The following is a 20,997-nucleotide window of genomic DNA, read 5'->3' as shown; positions in this document are numbered from 1 at the left end:
GCCTGATAACACCGTTGGGATTTTGGACTATGCAATGGATCCAGGAGACCACTCTCAGCAATACGTCCTTTAAATTGTAATTCAGTTCTTCTAGTTTTTTCACGCTCCACTGAGAGCATGCACAGCCCTACTGCTCAAAGAGTGGGGTGGAAACAGTCCCTGACCCCGAGAGGCATGGCCTGCCTTGCGTGGTTATATCCACCCAGCACACGGCAGCCTCGTTTGCGCCTCCTGCAGGCTCTGCGGTAACCCTGTGACCTGAAGTCAATGTTTTTTGCTGTTTCCAAGTTCTTGATCATGAAGACTGCGCTCTGGTGCAGTAGCACCAAGGTCGTGGCCTCTGTGTCATTAACACCAGTGTATGTGTTTCAGACCCCACTGTGTAGCACTAAGAGCATGCAAGGGTTCAGGGGTTCAAAGCCTGCTGCGTCACAGAAATATTTCTGAAGGATGGGGCCGCTAGAGGCCAGGTAGTCCAAACCTCTGCTCAAAGCAGGTCTAACTTAAAAGCTGCACCAACACCGAAAGTCTTACCCAGCCAAGTTTTGAGTATCTCCAAGGAAGATCTCACAAGCCTCTGTAGGCAGTATGTCACAGTGTTTAATCACCCTCCAGGTGTTTTGTTTTTTTTTTCTTCTATTCTTATTATTGGAGCCCTCTCTCCAGTGGAGGGTTGCCCAAATTCACACTGCTCCCTTGGGAGCTGTCTTTGGAGTGAACTATCATTGAAATAATACCCATGGATTTTGTCATCAAGAGCATTATTAAAAGCAGTGCAAAACAGGGAGGGAGCTAGCAATTAGACAATTAACCTGGACAATTACAGGTCTAGTGCTGAAGCTTACTTCCTGGTCTGTCAGTATTATAAATATTTCACATAGCTGGACGTGCTTTCTTTAAAGAGGCTGAGTTTATTACTGTTTTTTTGAACCTTGACCCCTACTAGGTCTCTCAAAGGAGGCTGTGGGCCTGGGATTTAGGAAGGGATGCCTCAGCTTTGCCCCCTTTTTACTGCATGGGATCAATCATGCATGAGCAAGAGAGATTCCTTTTGAAGCTCCTGCTTAGAATAACAGTAGGGAGCGCTTCAGAAAGCCCAATGGATGTAGCTGTAGGGGGAAGGAGCTGAGCCTAAAGCCTTTCTGCCTCCAGCAGTGGCAAATCCTGAGCTCAGTTCCTACCAAGGTATCAAGATGTGTAGTGAGCCAAGCTGAGTATGGTCTGGTTGCAAGGTTAGCACTAGAGCCGGTCAACTGCTGGCCTGTCTGGTGGGCTACCTTCCTGGTGTTGCAACCACTGGGGACAACGTGGTGCTAATTCCACAGAGATGCCGACCAGCGTCAAGGCACTCGACCTTGTCTGTATGAAGGCAATTTCACACGCCTCCCCATGATGAAAAGCAAAAATTTCCTCCAGTGACTCCCAAGCCAGCTCTCGGATTCTCCTCTGCACCAGCGCTAAGACTTCTAATCCTCAGCCTGGCAGGTGTTGACAAACTGCTTGTAACCCCAGTCATTTAAAAAGCAGAGGGAAAAAAAAAACACGCTAATTCTTCTTATGGAATTAGAGCCAATGTGTAAAGAAATCACCATTAATAGAGCAAATAATAAAAGAGAGGGTTAACTCTGGTTAACTAGGGTTAGGGTGTTAGGTGGCTGCTGCTGATCTCCTTACAGAAACAAGGTGGATACTTTATTTTTCCTGCAAAGATGGTAGGAGTTGTGGAGATGTCGGTAGTGCTTAGGTGTAGCAGGAAACTTGTGTATGTCAATGGGTTGCTAGAGACTGAGAAGGGGATGAATTTTTAATGAAGAGATATTCACAGAGGTATCACACGACTCAGGGACAGCCCAGTGGCCACATTTTGACCAAAGTGACTGGAACTTGCAGAAAAGTGAGCTGGGCACCTCCAGCAAGCGGGCTCCTGCTGGGAATTAAGCCATGGGGCAACTGCCTTACGGCTTAAAAAAAAATAATAATAAAAATAGTTTAAACCTCCTGTCTCAAGCTTTGCAGCCTGCTCATCTTAACAGCTGCTCCCAGCTGATTTCTGAAGGGCCATTTCCAAACTCATTTCCTAACGCCCCGTCACGGAGCCCCAACGACCGCCCCCAGCGGCCGGCCGCCAGCCCCGCGCATGCGCTGCAGGCGGGGTGGCCCCACCCAGCGCCCCGCCCCTCACTGTGGCGACAGCTTCTGCGCGTTCACGGGGGGCGGGCGCCGTGGGGCGCGCGGGGGGAAGTTTGCGTAACGCGCGGCGGCTCCTGCGCACCCTCCGCAGGGCGGGCGCCGCAGGGGCGCGCGGGAACGTATGTAGCGTGCGCAGCGTGCGCAGCGTGCCCAAGGTGGGGCGTACGCGCTACGCGGCGGGTGCCCCCGCCGGGAGCGGCGCGGCGCGGAGCAGAGCCCGGCCGGGCTCGGCGCCGCCGCGGCCGCCATGTTGAGGCGCAGCAAGGCCGAGGTGGAGCGCTATGTCGCCACCTTGCAGGCCGCTGCGCCTTCGCTGAGAGAGGTGAGTGAGGCGTCGCCGTTTCCCTTGGCCCGGGGGGGAGAGGCGGCCGGGGCCCCGGTTGGCTTGGCTGAGGGTTGGGGTTGGGGTGGCCGGCTTCGGGGGGGGGGGGGGGTTGGGGCTACCCCTGCCCCGCGGCGCTTCACGGACGGGAGGGGGTTTTTAGCAGGGTTTTCCTCGAGGCCGGTGCGAGGGAAAAGGGGTTTCCTCACGGGAAACGTCGCGGGTCTTTCCTCCGGCCGGTGAGCCCTGGGTTTGCTGTAGGAGGAGCCCGCCGGGAGTTACAGAGCCGTTCGGGTTTGTGGGCCCCTGGTTCCTAACTTCCCGGCGTTACTTCCCTTCAGAAACTGAACTCACAGGTAGGCAGCACGCCGCCTTAAACTTTCAGTTTCCTTTACGTGCGGCGCGGTTAATATTTCTGGGCGGCCGCTTCGTGAAGCGGCAGCGTCGAGGGAGGGAGAGCCGGGAGAAAACGGCTCTGCTCTCTGTCACTAGCCGGGCACAGGGGTGAAAAACTCCAAGCGTTCCTATTATAGCTGGAAAATGCTACGCAGGTCTCAGCCGACTGATGCAATTCATGGGGCCCTAATCCTGAAAGATGCCGTTCTGCTGCTCTGAATTGGTTTTATCGCAGAGGCAGAATATTTAGCAGCCTGAATGTGCCCGAGCTAACCATTATACGTTAGGGACTGCATGCAGGGCCTGTGTACACCATCGTTTGTGCCTTTCCCAACAGCAACAAAATTGTCCTGTGACTTTGTTTATTCGACTTGGGTGCTGTTTAGATTAGACGGTGTCAAGTGCATCGCTGCCAGACTCACAGATACTTTTCCACAGTTTTGATATTTCTGGTGGACTCAACAAAAAACATTTCCTCTCCTTTTCTTGTGCTCAAGGCCACTGGATGCATTTAGTTTTGACTTTTGAGCGATGTTTACAACTGACTGTGTCGCACAGTCCACGGTGGAAATAGTTACTGGTTTCCTTGTTGTGTTGATTTCAGAGGGAAGGGTCTTACAAGGCTGCAAGCGTTTATTTTGAGGTTTCTTTTCATCCCTGTATACAAGGTGTCAAGTTTGACTCCACTCTGGCATGTCAGTGCGTCTTTGTGATACCTGAAAATATGGACTGAAGACTAGGAGGCCTGCTTTCATTTAAATTCACTTTTTAAAGTTTTACGTAGATAACTTCAGGGTGGGAGAGGGGTGAAGACTGGCAGTTTGAGTGTGTTTAGAATGTAGACAGTTGTTTAACGTTTTGCACCGTAGACCTAACTACCTCCAGTATTTTGGAGTTCACAAACAAAACCTGCTTTTGATCTGATGTTGGGAGCTCAGATTTTAAATACATGTTATCTAGCTTCTACCTTGAAGTTTTTGCTTGTGACTTTGTAGTTTCATAGCTCATTCCTTTGACTCATTTCCTCCTGCCCGTGCTTCTGCCATCTTGCCCTCTTGCTTGCTCAGTCTTCTGTTTTGCCTTTTTTTTCCACTTTCGTTTCCCTGTTTTATTCCTCCATAAATACCTTTCACCTTTCATCCCCAGAACAAGTGTGTTCAAGTTATCTCAGACTGGTAACATCAGAAATAAATTAATGCATCAATGCATTTTGTATATAAACTGAGAGTAAGTGGGATTTCTTAGTTGAGGAGAAAGCATTGTCTACCTATATTTAAACAGTTGTATGTGACATGTACTAGAGCAGGACTAAATAGCATCTTCTTGTTTAGTCTATCAGATTTAGGGATTCGTTTTGCAACCTTGTTACATTGGGGAAAAAAAAACTGTACGTTAAATGTAGCTGACTCCATTCTTCTACACTCTTTAGTCAGAAGTGTTTATGAGCTGTTACAAGTATTAAGGCTTGTTGCTTGCTTCACCAGTAACCTCAATTTCACGTTAGTAGCCTTCGCCGGTTACTGGAAAAACATTGTTTTCCAAATCCCACATCTTTCAAAAACAAAGCTTTGGATATGAGGAACGGACTGGAGCTGATAACTAGTTATCAAATTCAGTCTCTCAAAAGTATTAGAAGGGTCTTCCTATTCAATTACTTTGAAAGTGTTGTACGTCTAAAATGTGCTTGTCGTGTGTTTTCCCCTTCAGAAATCGTTGAAAGGATTCCTTTTTGCTAAGCTGTATTTTGACGTCAAAGAGTATGATCTTGCTAAAAGGTAACACACGTTGATGTATGCTGTTATTCTGTTCTCTAAAGCATAATAGAAAAGCTAAATGAATATGAAGTAGACTGGAGAAATCAAGATCACTATCATGCTGCTTTAAGGTAGCAGTAGACATGGGTATCAGATGCTGTTTAAATCTTTATAAAACAGCAACTTAGATAAATATCTATGTGATATTGAAAAACTTACCGTTTGAAATGGCTTTTATTCCACTGTATTATGAAGTTATTACAGTTTCTGTGAAGTTATTACAGTTAGAGTTTCTTTTTTTAATAAACACCAATACTTGCTGGCAAATAAGTAGCATCTGTACATGTAAAAATAATGTTGTTCTGTACTTTAAGGTCCAGACCAGGTATCTAGAACCAACCATGACTGCATTTCCTGTGTCACATGTTAAATTCCTGCTTCAGTTCTATGGAGGCTGGGGGGGAGGACAGAGAGACTCATATTATTGAGGAATATTGATCCTTTTTTTTTTCCTGTTCTGTAGGTACATGTATACATACCTCAGTGTGCAAGAGAGAGATCCGAAAGCACACAGATTTCTTGGACAAATTTATGAAGCTGAGGGCAACACTGAAAAGGCTTTTGGATGTTACAAGGTAAACACTCCACTGACCTCCAATGTCCTGCTTTAATCCATTGCAAAGGGACTTTTAAAATCATGCAGTTCTGGACATTTCTTAAATGCATAAAAGAAAACATATTTGTGGAAAAAGTGTAATATGTATGCTTTCCGTTGCCAAATGCGTATATGATGTACTGCAGAGGGGATTCTTCATTTGACATGATTTGCTTCAGCAGTATTTTTTTTAAGTTGATTCTTTTGTGACCTAGACTGGGTCTTCGTGCTACCTGCTATTAAATTCTTTCCATATCGTACGTTGCCCTTTGGACTAAGGATCTGTGACTGCTGTCGAATTCCCTAGCAGGGGCTCTGATGACAGCAGTAATCTAGTTGCTACTGGAAGACTAGACCTAGGGTGTTTTCTAGTTGTTTGTATTTATTGCTTTTTTTTGGGTTTTGTTTGGGTTTGGGGGCGGGGGGGGGAGTGAGATGGGGCAGGGCAAACATAATTTACATTTATATGCTTGCCCAATGAGAAATTCACCATCAGAATGCCTTTGTTCAGGTTTTAGGGAGGGAGAGGATGTGCTCAACAGTTTTGCTGCCAATACATCCCAGCTTGTCTTAGTGTGTGACTTAATTATATCTTTCTTCAAAAGTGTCCATATGGAGTTAGACTAAAGGTACTTAAGAGTCCAGCTGCCTGCGTATAGCTGGTGGTAGGGGCAGAATAGCTGGCTTTTGCATTTTTGCTCTTCTAAATCTTTTCTTTTCTGAATTTTTGCTCTTTTGAGTTGCAGCAGATGTATCTGGGTGCTGTAAACTAGTGATAAGTTTAGAAACTGAGGTCTTTCTTAATGTATTCAGAAAGTATTTACTAATAGATCTGTCTAATTTGAATACCTGTGTCTTTTCAACGAGTGGTGTAATTCTTTCCTGTTCTGTGTGGATTGCAAGATCAAGTTACCTTTTTTTCCTGACTTTTTTTCCGTGTGTGTGCGTGGGGAAAACTAGCGCTCTGTGGATTTGAACCCAGCACAGAAAGATCTAGTGCTGAAGATAGCGGAGTTACCGTGCAATAATGACATCACTGATGAAAGAACAAAATACTGGGTTGAAAAAGCTGCTAAGGTGTTTCCTGGAAGCCCTGCTGTTTACAAGTTGAAGGTAAATGCCAATTTCCAACCTCTGTTCTGTGACTTAAAGAAGCTTCTAGTATCTGACTGGAGCACTTTTCCCGTGTCATCTCATGTAAAACTTCCTGGCTAAATTATTTTAGAATCTTGAGTATTAAATCTAATGGAATTAATATTCTTTAGATTTAATTCTTCTAGAATTTATTCTTCTATTTAAAGAAATGTTAATTTCTTTGCTGTTTGACACTTCTGTCTAGCTTTCAAGAAAACTGCAGCTGCAGGCTCTCATACGCTTCTCAAGGTTTCAGGGTTGACAGTCTTCAAAAATGCAGGGAAATCATGTTAGTAGTCACATCCAAAAAGTTAAGACTAGGTAGGCAGTTCTCTATTTATTGTGTGACTGGCAGGAAGGTGGCAGGCCTGAGAACTCAGACTTCCTTGCTCTCTACGCTGCTTTTTTGTTTTTTTAATTTGGATTAAAAACAGCATAAAGTAAGGAACGCTCTAATTCTCAATTACTGTGTAAATGCCTTCAGTCACACAATCTCACTTTTGCACAGGTATTAGTTTTGTGTAGCACAGCAGCAATGACACCTAGTCTTAAGATGCTTGTTTCAGACAGGCTATTCTGTGTCAGGGTATGCTGTCTTTGAAGCAAATGGTTTCACAAGCTGAACATACCATCCATAAGAGGCAAATTGTTGTGTTTTTTTTGTATTTTAAATGTTTGAGTATTTCTTCAAACTTTGTAATAACTGGAAGCTTTTCAGCTTTAATAGTTTAAGTAATGTAGTCTGTGTGGTGGAGGCAAGAGAATTGTCTCTTAATGCAGTTGTTGAAAAGGCCCACATGCAAGACGAAATATTAACGTGTTGCCTTCATGTTCAATAGGAGCAGTTGCTGGATTGTAAAGGTGAAGATGGATGGAATCAACTTTTTGACCTTATTCAAGCAGAGCTCTATGCAAGACCAGATGATATCTACGTTAACATCAGACTTGTTGCACTGTACCGCTCAAATAATAGGCTGAGAGACGCTGTTTTCCATTGTCAGGAGGCAAAGAAGAAAATACCTTTGCAGTCGAGCTTGGAATGGTGCTCCTGTGTCATAGAGACATTTGAGGTGTGTAATCATATTTTGATATTGTGATAATCTTCCATATCATTTAAACTAGCTTGTGTCTCTTAGTTCATTACACTGACAGCTATTTCTCAAGTGATTTAACTCCTTCAAATGCAAATTAGTGAAACCACTCAAATTACAAAGTACTTCCTTGGAGTTTCCTTCCTAGAGTTAAATGTTACAGAGTTGTTTAGTTTCTAATTTCAGGGACCAAACTGTTCAGGCAAATAGTTCCCTGGAATTTTGCTGTTGGTGAATGTCTCAGTAGTGGAAATAGATTATGCAGTAAATGATAGTGATTTGTTTTGGAGAAGTACTGTCTTTGCCTTTATGGAAGGATGACTGTTCCTTATCCTCTGAACCTTCTTCTTTAGGAATATCTGGAATCTGTACAAGACTTGGAGTCTGATAAAAGTAATTGGAGAACTATCAAGAAAGACTATCTGCTGGCCTATTGCAGCTTTCTTAAAGTGATGCTATCTTCTAGAGATGTTCAAGAATGCAGAGGCGCACTCAAAAGGTATAGTTTTACCTTTTCTGTATTTAAAGCAAAACAAAAAAACCTCTATGAATTGCATGTATTTTTCTAGGTCACAGAACATCTACCAGGCTTCAATTTCACTGTGTAACCAGTTTGTGGATGGGAGAGGAGACTCTCTGTTTTAGAATAAAGAAAGGTTCCTAATAGGCTTGAGCCCCAAGCTATAAGCCTTGTTTGAGTAGTCAGCACATAACCATGGGGAAGACCCAATATTATCTTGGGTCAATTACCTTTTTGCCATTCAGTAAGAGAATGTTCTGTACCTCAGCAACTATCTCATTAAAATTTCCCAGATGCTTGTATATCAGCTTTGTCCTGGTCAAGTTAACACAACACATGTTGAAATAATGAAGAATTTTAGGCATATAATATAATTGGAAGGGAGGAAGCTGCCTGCAGTAAGAACATTCACCTTCAGAGAAAACTGGATAGTGTTTCAGGGCTAGCTGGTTTCAAGGCGTACCATCTGTGTCACAGCTGAAGTAGTACAAAACAATGTTTGTAGCCAATTTGTTGGTGAAGAGCCATGTTCCCTTAGATCTACCTTCTCTTCTTTCTTTTACCTTCTCTGGAGATATTCAAGACCCATCTGGACGCCTACCTGTGCAATTTGCTTGAGGGAACCTGCTTTGGCAGGGGGGTTGGGCTCAATGATCTCTCGGGGTCCCTTCCAACCCCTACAATTCTGTGATTCCCTTTGTCACTAACTTCTATTGACATAGCTTTGTTTCTCGCTTAAGTGATGATTGTTACCTTTTTTAAAACAATGTTCTTCAGTCTGCTCTTCTTGAATGAGTATATGAAGCAATACAGGCAATGGTTGAGGAATAGGTAATGTCCAAATATGTCCCCCCCCGAACATTGACCATAAACGTGTGGTTGTTCTTCTAACATTTCGTTAGAGTCCTTCAGGGTACCTAGATCTGAAGCACTTCTAGATCATGGCAACGCTAACAGCTATTATAGTTTTGTCAGGTTACTGAAAGTGTTGACTGTTTATTGGAAAGCCACTCCTGAGTGGAGACTATTTACTGGCCTGCAGCTATTCAGATTGCTGCGGTACCTCTTATTTGGAAGAACCAGTCTAACTGTATTTTGGTCTGTCCTTTTGGTAAGTGAAGTGAATTTTACTTCAATAAACAAAGTTGAGAGCTTTGGGAGTTTGAGACGGTTATTCTGCCTTCTAGTTGACTCATCAAGTTACTTGATTCACAGTTAAATAACGTTGTCCCCAAACGTGCTATAGCTTTTACCAGGACTTTGCTCAGAATGAGTCTTTTCTACATTTTAGTCTTGATGGTGTGCTTCACTCAGTGAAAACCTATGTGAGTGGGACTGACGAGTTGTCTCATACCTTCATCGAAGTGAAAGGACAGTTATACATGCATGCTGGAACTTTGCTACTGAAAATGGCTCAGCACAGTGAGGCACAGTGGAAAGAGGCGTGTGAACTGGCAGCACTGTGTTACATGATAAGTTTCCAGGTAAGTTGTTTTTCAGTGTATGCCTTTAGTTGATGCAGTTCTTGGAATGCTCTGTTAAACATTTGTATTCTGAAAATTAACTAGTGTTTGTAAGACTCCCTCCTCACCAAATCTTATTATTCCACAATTCTTTAAAAGATTTCAAATGGCATCACTAGAATAAAAGTGTATCATCAACTGCTTTTCTTGTCAAAAGTAAATTGACTCTTAAAGGCTAATGAGTGTATTTCCCACAGTCTGTTCTTTTCTGCAATACAGCTGAAAACATAATGAATAGTAAATTTATTGGTGTAGGGAGGGAAGAGGATGAACTGAGTAACTCCCTTATTCTTGCGTAGACAGCAGAACTAAAAAGGTGTGCTATTGTGTGCTATTTGCAAAAGATACAGTTGCCCACCTCATATTTTTCAAGGGATGTGTTATATAGTACCTTCAGAATTGATGCTCTTTTTCTTAAGTTTTCTTGTGCTTGTTTCCTAATTTTTGAGACTAATTTAAGTGATCTGCTTTGTATAGTAAAGAAGCTATAACAATTCTTCACCAGGTTCCTAAACCAAAGTCAAACCTAATAAAAGAGGAGCATACTGGACAAGATACCCTGGAAATGTTGGCCTGTGATCGGAAAAGCCAGTCTGGTAATGAAAAATAATTAAAATCCCTTAGTTACGTTTCAGTCTTATGAATAGCTACTTTAAGAATCAAGTAACTCTTGTTAAAGAATACACTTTGTGTCTTGAAATGCAATAATACTCTCTGGATTCTGACTCCATATGAAATGCAAAACAGTAGTTTGATCCTGACATCTAATGTTTTCTTCCTCCTCTTCAGCATGGTGGTAGACTTCATTCTTTCTTTTCAAGTGAGCTTTTTCTTCTTTTTATCTCAAGGACACTGAGGTAGAATTGAACTTTTTAGCATTTCCTAATCTGAAAATGCTTTCTGCCTGCTGATTCTATTTTACAAGTTTACAAGTATTGTTAGCCCAAGCATAAAATACTATTGTTGCTCCATCCTTTCCATTCCCTTATTTGTTCATCAGGTTTGCTGTTTCTGTTGCTAAGCTTAGGCAGGCTTTCAATCTACATGCTCTATAGCCCCTAGATGAAAACAAACAAGAAAAAACAACAGAACAGTAAACATCAGGTTGAATTGTTCCAGAATGGATTTTGATAAGATCAACTCCAACTTGTATTACAGCTGCTTATTTTTGAATACAGTTGCAATGCCCCTAGAACAATAATTTAAAAAAAAAAAGTCTTTGTAAATCCAGTTGTCCAGGAAAACAAATGCCTTGGGACTGGTGTCACTAAAGGCTTGGAAAGCCTATGTGCTGAAACACTGACCTAATTACAGGGAGAATATAACTTACCAATTTGTGGGTTTCATAAGGGGAAATCTTGATTCTCAGCCTTCCGTAGCAAGAACAGCCCACTGTATCAAATACTACTTTCCTTGATTAAGTTCACTGTTTATCTATGTGAAGTGATATTTTTGTCTTCTAGGTCATATGCTGCTGAAATTGAGCCATGGCAAAGAAGACTTCCTGAAAGAGGTTGTGGAATCTTTTGCAAACAAAAGCGGTTCATCTGTGCTGTTTGGTTGTCTCTTTGAGAATGGAGCTTCCAGAGAGAGGTCTTTCCTTGGTACGGATGATATTGGAAATGTCAGTATGCAAGCACCAGTGCAAGAGGAACTTCATAAATACGATCTTGGTAAGAGGTGTTACTTTCTGAAACTCAGCATAAACATGACTGTCTGTACCAGAGAGTCTTCTAGAAATACTTCATATTGCAGTAAGAGACAGCCATACTAGCTGTTCAGTGTTGCCCTAATTACTCCAAAAGAGTGATACGTAAGGAGTTTCAATTTATGCTGTAACATGTTGCTGAGAAGCAGTATTGTTATGCCTGGTTCTTAAGAATTTGTCACATACTTCCCTACTTCTATCCTTTCTGTGTTTTCTAGTCTGTTCTGATGCATTTTCATTTGCTGCTGCCTGTTTAGTTCTTTGTGTTTGTACATCGATAAGTGTCAATGGGAAGGCAGGTCTCTCTTCCTATGTAACCTATGAATACAGGTTACGGGCACAAAAATAAGGTAACTTTAGGAAGAATTGCAAACTAGTAAAAACTTCTTACTTTTGAACTTGACTTGATGATGAAGTCTGGCTTTGAATTTTGGTGTAACAAGGTTAGAGTACTAGTAGTTTTTTTACCTAGCTGATAATTTTTAGAAACTTTTAGGCTGTTAAATCTTTTCTGTGTACTACCTAACTCTCTGTTAAGTAATTTTAGACAATAAGGCTTACAGTCCTTTATCTTAAATAGCTAAAATAAAGCTTATACTACCACAACCTCTCATAAGCAGTTTATTTGTAGTGTTTTTTGTTATGTATTTTAAAACAACGAAGGTCTGTGCATGTTGCATGCAGGCTAAAGATTTTCCCTGTTAAAGAAATAAGTGCAAAAACATAATTGCAAAAAAAAGTCTGGCTTTAAGTTAGAAATTAAGTGTTCAAGCTATTTTAACATTTAACATTGCTGAAGATAGAGATTTCACGAGCATTACAGAACTAGAAAAGCTGCAGTACTTCTGTTTAATGCATTAGTTTAACCTGCTGCCTCAAAATGAAGAGTTTAAAATTTAAAATTCTTATGTACTTCAGTGGAAATGTTATCTCCATTCTTTGCTTTGACAGAAAAGCTAAAGTATTAATACATTTGGCTTGTGCACTCCTATGAAGTAGATGCTGCTTCTTCGAAAGCTATTTATATAATATAAATAGATGCCAAAATCACTTCAAGAATGCTACATCTTACTTTTAAAATGCTTATTTCCAACTTAGATGGAGGCAAAAAGATGGGAAGAGATTGCTAGGAAGCTCCTTCAGTGTGATATATATACTAAAACTCTACTTTTCATATAACGAAACCCGGCTTCGATCAGATGTTAGTCTTCCTAACTAGGATGCAGATATTAACTTCCTACAACTTTGTTTTTGCATAGGTGCTGTTCGAATGCACCGTGGTAGTCTCCAGCACCTCGTGTGGCTTTGTTTGCAGTGGATCTTAATGTCAGTGTTACCCCCAGTGCGCAGATGGCTAAAACAACTTTTTCACTTGCCCCAAGAAACATCAAGACTAGAGACAGATGCTCCTGAATCCATTTGCCTGTTAGACCTTGAAGTAAGTAAATTTTCCATGTTCTTAAATGTACTATACAATTTAAGAGTTTTGGTATCTAATACTTTTTATTTATTTATCTTTTATTTTTACAAAAACAGGTATTTCTGCTTGGAGTGGTATTCACTAGCAACTTAGAATTGCAAGAGAAGTTTAACGCTCACTACAGTGCACATCAGCCTCAGTTCTTACCATTGGCAGTGTGCAAGCAGCTCTATACTGAAAAGCAAAGAGCCTGGTGGGATGCCGTTCGTACTATTACGCACAGAAAAATAATGTAAGGCTTTTTAAGTTTGGAAATATTCGAAACGAGTTTTTAGTAGCTTCTGCAAGGGTGTCATGAATTGATCCCCATAGATTGTGTGTAAAATTCATTTTTCTTGATGTATTTTGGACATTGAAGTCTTACTGCTGGAGGGGCTTGAGACACTTAAGAACTTTCTAAAAATGGGGTTTTCATTTCTAATAATGCATTTTTAAGCTAGATGTAGGTTAGGACTAAAAAAGATGAAAAAAAAAAAGAATACTAACTGTGGAATATTTCTTCTGATATGTAGGCCAGAAACATCAGTAAAACCGAGGCTTGTAGTACAGCATGGAATAAGTACTCTGCGAGCACTGGATAAACATGGCCTTCAACCTGCCTTAATTATATACTGGGCAAAAACACTGCAAAAAACCGTAAGCTAAAATTATTTTAAAATATGTATAATCTGATGTTTTTTCTCTTATTTTGTGAACTAAACAGTAGATAAAATCAGATGAGAGAACTGTGGTTAATTTTGCCAGATAAGTTACTTGCTATAGTCGCCCTAGTGAGTTCTCTATCCCTCACTACTCTCTTAATGCTACTTTTAACTGTAGTGGTATTTTCTACCTGTATGTTACATAGCTCTGTAGAGAGGTCGCCTGAGGTTTGTCACAAGTATTAGAGAAGATACTAATTGCTTCAGAGAACAATATGTATGAATAGCAATGGGTTTGAATTTGTTGAGATGACCTGCTTTTATTCCCTTTTCTTCAACAGGGTATTAGCCTTAACTCCTTTTATGACCAGAAGGAATACATTGGACGAAGTGTTTACTACTGGAAGAGAGTCTTGATTATGCTGGAAGTAGTCAAAAAGAAGAGAAGTATTCCTGAACCTACTGATCCTCTCTTCAAACATTTCCGTAGACTTGACATCCAGGTACAGATTGATTAATCTAAAATTGAAGTAAGAGGGATTATATCACAAAAATTTATTGTGTGTGTGTATGTTGGTTGGGGTTTTCTTGCATTCTACGGCTCTATGGTGTTACTAATATAATATCATTAACAGTGATACTTGGTAGTAACTGCATGTCTGATTAAAGGCAGGGGAATCTCTCCTTATAACTTTATTTTTAATTTTAAAACTCTATTTGATTGGAAGACACTGAACTCCCTTACTACCAACTTTCTTTAAAAAGTGTTTTCCTTGTATTACAGGAATAAAAAATTAGTAATATCATTAACCTCCGCCTGCCTGATTATTTAGTGGCGTTCACATGCACTTTCTGTTCCAAGTATCGAGTTAAGTATGACTCGTCTTTTGCTTTGTAGGTCTCGCAGGTTACAGTCTATGAAGAAGAGGCACGTATAGCATTTGCAACATTGGATGCAGTTGATGGCAGAACTGATGATGCTTTGTTAGCATTTGAAGCTATTAAGAATGTCGTTTCATACTGGAATCTTGCTATAGTAAGTTCATAAATTTCATTACCCGCAAATGCGTTTTCTTCACTTGTTTTCTTCACTTGCATTCTGACTGATTCTAATTAATGTGCATATTGTTAGATCTTCCAAAGAAAGGCAGAGGAGATTGAGAATGATGCCATGATGCTAGAAGAACAAGAAGAACACAAAGTCTATCTTTTTAAAAGCAAGCATTATCTAATGAAGATCTTAGACGAAAGCTCCTCTGATGTGTCAGTAACTGAGAAAGTAAGTAATTCTTGCTTAAAAGCTTGTTTCGAGAGATGCATTGGTTTATGTTACTATTTTAAAATGAAACCATTTGCATTCAAGTCAGATTTTTTAGACCAGACTTTACTTAAAGGCAAGCTAAACTTATTTTTTCCCACATGACAAATAACCTGCATAACTCTAGTGGGCTAGTACATTCTGGGAAACTTCTGTAAGATACCAGATCGTGCAGTGTTCTGACTACTCTGTGGTTGACAGCTTCTTTGCCAACAAATAGCTTTTGCCCATTATTTTCTTACAGAGGTTAACAGTTTCCAAATAAAATTTAAAGCTTACATGAATTGTTCTCCTACATTAACTTTGATTTGGAGCTTTGCTGAAAAAACAGTATTTCTGATCAGAACGTAGTCTCCTTCTCTGAGGAAGAATGCAATCATGACTTGCATTTCCAATAACTTTCTAGCTGCCGGTATCTGTTGAAACTGTGAGGGAAATGTTGGACGCAGTGATTCAGGAACTCGGAGAGAATGATGAAGAGGCAAGTCTTGCCTTCGGAAATGACCTGTCACCAGCTGTAGATTCAGAAGTGAAATATTCCACTTCACTGTCTAATAACTTCTCTGTCTCACCATCTAAGAGCTACAAGGTACATTAGCCAGTTATTATTTTAGGGAAGTGTTATGTTTGAATAAAAATTCAATAGGTTAAATGAACTTTTCTTCTGCTCCCCAGTTTTCTCCTAAAAATCCCCCTCAGTGGGCAGAAGATCACAGATCTATACTTCAAATGATCTGTCAGCAAGTGGAAGCTTTAAAGGTAAACGACTTTGTAAAGTTAAACAATTTTGTCACCATGTTCAATGCAGATCAGCTCATCTTGTTGTTATAGTAAGGACTCTGATCCTAGCCTAGCAAGCTAACATTAGTTCATGCTACCACATAACTCAGTGAAAATATCTTTGTAAACATCTACCTAAAATGAGTGCAAGAGTAAAACTTGTTGCCTAAAAACCCCAATTCAGGACTCAGGCAGGGGTATGGAGGCAACCCTTCCAAGGACTGTGTGTGCAGAAAGAGTTCTGCTATCATCAGCTTGGGTATCATCCAGTTGGTTCTGGGACTTTTATTTCTGGCTTTAGAAAACACTCCCAGCATGCTGTATAGCATGAACAGATCTTGGATTATTCCAACAGCCACCTCTTGATTTTTTTTTCAGAGTTTGAACATGATTGTAATTAGGGTAGGTATCGCTCCTTATGCTTTCTTCTACAAATACCAGTGTTATACACTTACATTCTCTTAATTGAAACACTGTCTTAATAGAATGAGATGCAAAAAATGAAACACAACAATTCCAACTCGAATGTATCATCTCGTTGGCCTGGTGAAATCTATGGAACAGATATTTTGTCAGAGAGCTATCAGAGAGCACAAAATCTTCATGAAGCTCCATTAACAGGTAAGTTGTTGCTGAAATCTTAATTAAACACTTAGCTAAACTGAGGTAGACTCGTTAAAATATTGCAGAAATATTTTAAGGTTCATAACTAAAACTGATCTCGGGAAAATCCATTCAAAACTACAAAAAAGGATATAAACTCTTCTGGTGTTCATTTTCAGTTGCTACTACTGGCCCATCTGTTTACTATAGCCAGTCACCTGCCTATAACTCTCAGTATCTTCTCAGAACTGCTGCGACCAATGTAACACCAACAAAGGTAAGGATGAATGTATCCGTTCAATCTGTTCCTACTGGTCTATAGAAAAGAGTGATTTTGATTCTTGTCTTGAATGACTGCTTGTAGTTGAAAGTTACTGCATTCCACAGATAGCATTTGTTAAAATGGAGGTAGCTGATGGTTGATCTTTCTGCTTTTTCTTTGTAATGTGGGGATCAGGCAGAGCGGCCAGCAAAACTGGTCTGTAAATGTGTTAGTGCGTGTCCCCTACTGGGTATGTGTGATGGCACTTAATTTTTTTCCCAAAAGTAGTATAGGAAAGGAGAATTTTGCTTATCAAAAAAAAAGAGCCTCAAAAACACCAAAGAGCCCATTCATATTTTGCTCCTCTTCAGTGCTTGTTTTCAGATGCCATTCAAGATTTAAAATAATCAGTTTAAGGCAATCTCATAAGTTAAAGTCTAAACTAACTTTAAAACACGCACTGTTTTTAAGAGTGCATGTCTGCGTGGGCTCTAGCATAGTAATACCTTGTTCTGTCACCATAACAAGAAAAGTAATTGCCTTCCGCTATTTCTTTAGGCACCTGTCTATGGCATGAACAGACTTGCACCTCAGCAACATATATATGCTTATCAACAAACAATCCATACACCACCTCTGCAAAACACTTCTGCTTGTGTGTTTCCCCAAGACCTATATGGCACATCTTTGCGTTTTGATGGTCCTGGGATCATTTCTCCTCGTGGGGCTGGTGATTACTATAATTACAGTGTTCCACAGGCAAGCACAAATCCACAGCTACCTGGACCTGGCTATTTCACAAAGCCTTCAGTCACACCAACAGCTTTAAAATCTGCAGAATCAAAAATGATAGAATTTCCAAAATCTAAATTTGGACAGCCAGGAACAGTAGAAGGGTCAAAAACACGTCTGCCAACACCAGCACAGTCAAGTCAACCAACAACTTTTAAATTCAACACTAACTTCAAGTCTAATGATGGAGACTTTACCTTTTCTTCTCCTCAAGCTACAACACAGCCTGCTAATGCAGTTTTTAACAGCAGTGAAAGCCTTTTGGGTCTTCTGACATCTGATAAACCTTTACAAGATGATAGATACGCTGAGCAAAAACCAGTTAACAGCCACCCAACTGGTCAAAGAAATGTATTCAACTTCGGTAATAAACATATTTCAGGCATCCCTTTTACAGAAGGCATGGCACAGAATGCACGTAAAAACTTGGCTTTTGAGAGGAGTGATATGTTTAGTTTCCAAGAACCAAGCAAGTCTTTATTTATGACTTCAACTTCTGATTTGGCCAATAAAAGTCATGAAACAGAGGGAGGAAGCACCCTCGGAGATGAGAATGATGATGGTCCTCATTTTGATCCAGTGGTGCCCCTTCCTGACAAGATTGAAGTAAAGACAGGTGAGGAAGATGAAGAAGAATTCTTCTGTAACAGAGCCAAACTGTTCCGTTTTGATGCAGAATCTAAGGAATGGAAAGAAAGGGGTATTGGAAATGTGAAAATACTGAAGCATAAAGTATCTGGCAAATTCCGTCTCTTAATGAGACGGGACCAAGTACTGAAAATCTGTGCAAATCACTACATAAATACTGATATGAAATTAACTCCAAATGCTGGATCGGACAGGTCATTTGTATGGCATGCTTTGGATTATGCAGACGAGTTGCCAAAACCAGAACAGCTTGCAATTCGGTTTAAAACACCAGAGGAAGCAATGCTTTTCAAAAGTAAGTTTGAGGAGTCACAGAACATCCTAAAAACCCTAGGATCAAATGTTGACACATCTGTGGCTCAGACTAGTGAGACTACTGCAAAAGAAACGACAAGTCAGGATATCAAGAAGTCTAATGGATCGACCTCAGGGACCCTGAACTCTGTATTTCAGTTTCCAGAAGATGGAGTGACCAGTGAACCTGGTAACAAAGTCAGTCTTAAATCTGTTCCAACTGCATCTGCCCTTCCAACTTTCTCATTCAGAAAGGAAGCTCAGGAAACCTTTTCTTCTGGTGGGTTTGGACAGTCACTCCTGAAGAAGGATCAATGGGAATGTAAGGTATGCTTAGTTCCAAATGAAGCAACTGCAAAGAATTGTGTATCGTGCCAAAGCCCAAATGCAGATGCGTGGCAAACACATGGCACCCCATCAACTGAATCTGCTCCAAGTTTCAAAGCCACCGGTAACACTGTGCAGGACAAACTTGGATCTGCCTTTGCTAAAAAGGAAGGTCAGTTGGATGGCAGCATCCGTTCTGTGAGAAATGAACCTGTTGCCTCCCAGAATCCAAGCAAAATGAATACAGAAGCATCTCCTCAAGTTTCTTTTAAATTTGTATTAGATGCTCCAAAAACCATTCAAAATGACTTAGGAACTCCTTTTTCTAAAAAAGGTCAGTGGGACTGCTCTGTAGGCCTAGTCCAAAATGAATCCAATGATGAAAACTCTCATTCTTGCCAGAATCCTAAATCACAAAGTCAACCAAATGTGCCTGTGTCTACTGCTCAGGCACTTCCTGCTACCAGCTTCAGTTCTGTTGCTGATGCAACTGCAACTAAGCCACAGAAGAATACATTTGCGGAGCTTTTTGCTAAAAAGGAAGGTCAGTGGGATTGTAATACTTGTTTTGTAAGGAATGAAGGTTCTTCACCAGCCTGTGTAGCTTGTCAAACACCAAATCCATCTGGTAATTCTGTTAGTGATGCTTCATCAACATCTACTTCTGATTTGAAAAGTAAATTATCTGAACCTGCCAAAGGACAACTAGGAACAGGTTTTAAGTGTGATTTCTTAGGAAAAGGCTTTAAGTTAGGTCATGCCGAGCAAGGCAAGACACCAGCATTTACGTTTCAAATTCCTGCTGATTCTGAAGTGAAGTCTGCAAAGGAAGGATTTAACTTTTCCATGTCAGTGCCTCCAAGTGGATTTAAATTTACCATACAGGAACCTAGCAAAAATGCCACTAAGAAAGATGATCCATCCAAAGAGTGTGCAGCTGGCTTCTTAAAAAATGATGATGAAAACTTTGCAGATGGAGAACGGAAAGTCGAGCTTCTAGCTGTGCGATTCAAACAGCAAGACGTGGCAGACTCATTTAAGCAGATTTTTGATGAAGCAAAGAATGCCCAAGAGAAAGGAACACTGATAACACCTCTTTATTCTCGTGCCAATACACCAAAAGAATCTCCATGTGGCAAAAATGCTGTAGCTGTACTGGAAGAAACTACTAGAGAAAGAACCGACCTCAGCCATGGCGATGATACTTCTGAGGTAACTGTAGAGGCCTCAGAGGTGTCGAGCACATCTGAAACGCCGACAAAAACAGTGGTTTCTCCTCCGAAGTTCGTATTCGGATCTGAATCTGTCAAGAGCATTTTCAGTAATGAAAAGTCAAAGACATTCACATTTGGAAATACTTCGGCCACTGGTTCTCTCTTTGGGTTCAGCTTTAATTCTCCAAGAAAAGGCGAAGGCAATATTCCAGCATCGCAGAAGGAAGTAGCTGGACCAAGAAGCTCCAGTGCACTGCAGAAGCCTCAAGACAGCAAGGCATGCAACTTGGCTACTTCGACACATGATGGGCCCGCCAACTTCTCATTTAGAATTGTGGAAAAAGGTGAGCGTCCTTTGAACTAATAATTTTTTTCAGCTATGCAACTTACTAAGCAGTCATCTCTTAATGCTACTCACATAACTTTTTTTGTCTCAATAATATATCTCTTTTTCTTTCCAGCATACTTTCTTCTCTCCCCTTCTTTTGAGGAGGGGGGAGTGAGGGGAGGGGTTGTGGTGGGTTAGCTGCCCAGCAGGGTAAAACCACCACACTAGCATTTTAATGGTATGGTACTTCTCTTTGATTTCATGCACTGCTTCCTACCATTGCAAGACTGTTTAACCAGATGATAGTATATAATTTGCATACTAGTCTCAGATTTATGAAGACAAACTGTTTCTTAACTAAAGTATAATAAAGTGTGGTGGCAGAGATGTTAGCTACAGTTTATTCAGGTGAGTACGGTAAGCTAGTATAGCATTAAACATGAATTTTCCTACTGTGACACATAACTACAGAATGCTTCCAAAGCATAGGTAAGTATGTTTTCCCCTCTTTAAAAGTACAGTTAAACACTTACATCCAAACAATTTATTTTTTAGGATTTAATTTTAGCCTTTTTAAATCTAATCCAATGGCCTTTTGGACAAGCACACCTTCCTTGCAACCTGACAGTAAAGGTATTTACACGCTGCACTGAATGTGTGATAAAAACACTTTAGCAGGCATGGACAGTAACCCAACTGTAGCACAGCAGTTGGCTTAGTAATCCTTACAATTAACATGCGTGCTGGAAGAGAGTACTTAAAATTCTGTGTCTGACTACTGTATTTGTCAGGTAAGAGAATGCCTTTGATGTGTGAGCACGATGGATGGTCTTTTTTTATGCTTTTGGCTGTTGTTTGCCTTACTTTTTAAGGGTATTTAGAAACCTGCCTTGCACTTCACAGTTTTACTGAACACACACACGCTGCATCTATAAAATTCTCTTTTAGTAAAGGAATTATATTCTTTTTTTTATTTTTAAAGTGTGACTCTCTTCCCACCTGAGGTCTTCCACTTCA

General features: G+C 40.6%; 1 protein-coding gene across 2 annotated transcripts in view; it reads left to right on the top strand.

Annotated features, from left to right (window-relative positions):
• Positions 1 to 2,220: 2,220 nt before the first annotated feature.
• LOC310891635 (E3 SUMO-protein ligase RanBP2-like) overlaps positions 2,221 to 20,997 on the top strand; it is a 43,498-nt gene continuing 24,721 nt past the window's right edge. For both annotated transcript variants that reach the window (XR_014577656.1, XM_083853877.1), the window contains exons 1-20: positions 2,221 to 2,512; positions 4,616 to 4,683; positions 5,186 to 5,297; positions 6,278 to 6,430; positions 7,291 to 7,521; positions 7,896 to 8,041; positions 9,354 to 9,546; positions 10,091 to 10,181; positions 11,049 to 11,258; positions 12,553 to 12,731; positions 12,830 to 13,005; positions 13,286 to 13,409; positions 13,756 to 13,917; positions 14,313 to 14,450; positions 14,547 to 14,693; positions 15,139 to 15,321; positions 15,408 to 15,491; positions 15,998 to 16,133; positions 16,295 to 16,392; positions 16,936 to 19,996. Coding sequence is in view for 1 of the 2 variants with exons in the window: in XM_083853877.1 (XP_083710003.1) it covers positions 2,438 to 2,512; positions 4,616 to 4,683; positions 5,186 to 5,297; positions 6,278 to 6,430; positions 7,291 to 7,521; positions 7,896 to 8,041; positions 9,354 to 9,546; positions 10,091 to 10,181; positions 11,049 to 11,258; positions 12,553 to 12,731; positions 12,830 to 13,005; positions 13,286 to 13,409; positions 13,756 to 13,917; positions 14,313 to 14,450; positions 14,547 to 14,693; positions 15,139 to 15,321; positions 15,408 to 15,491; positions 15,998 to 16,133; positions 16,295 to 16,392; positions 16,936 to 19,996 (5,767 nt within the window). In the remaining variant the exon portion in view is untranslated. The remainder of the gene's footprint in view (positions 2,513 to 4,615; positions 4,684 to 5,185; positions 5,298 to 6,277; positions 6,431 to 7,290; positions 7,522 to 7,895; positions 8,042 to 9,353; positions 9,547 to 10,090; positions 10,182 to 11,048; positions 11,259 to 12,552; positions 12,732 to 12,829; positions 13,006 to 13,285; positions 13,410 to 13,755; positions 13,918 to 14,312; positions 14,451 to 14,546; positions 14,694 to 15,138; positions 15,322 to 15,407; positions 15,492 to 15,997; positions 16,134 to 16,294; positions 16,393 to 16,935; positions 19,997 to 20,997) is intronic.

The sequence above is a fragment of the Anser anser genome (genome assembly GCF_964211835.1).
Source record: "Anser anser genome assembly, contig: HAP1_SCAFFOLD_415, whole genome shotgun sequence".
NCBI classification, from domain to species: Eukaryota; Metazoa; Chordata; class Aves; order Anseriformes; family Anatidae; genus Anser; species Anser anser.
Note: the sequence above shows the minus strand (reverse complement) of the source record. Positions and strands in the feature narration are given on the sequence as shown.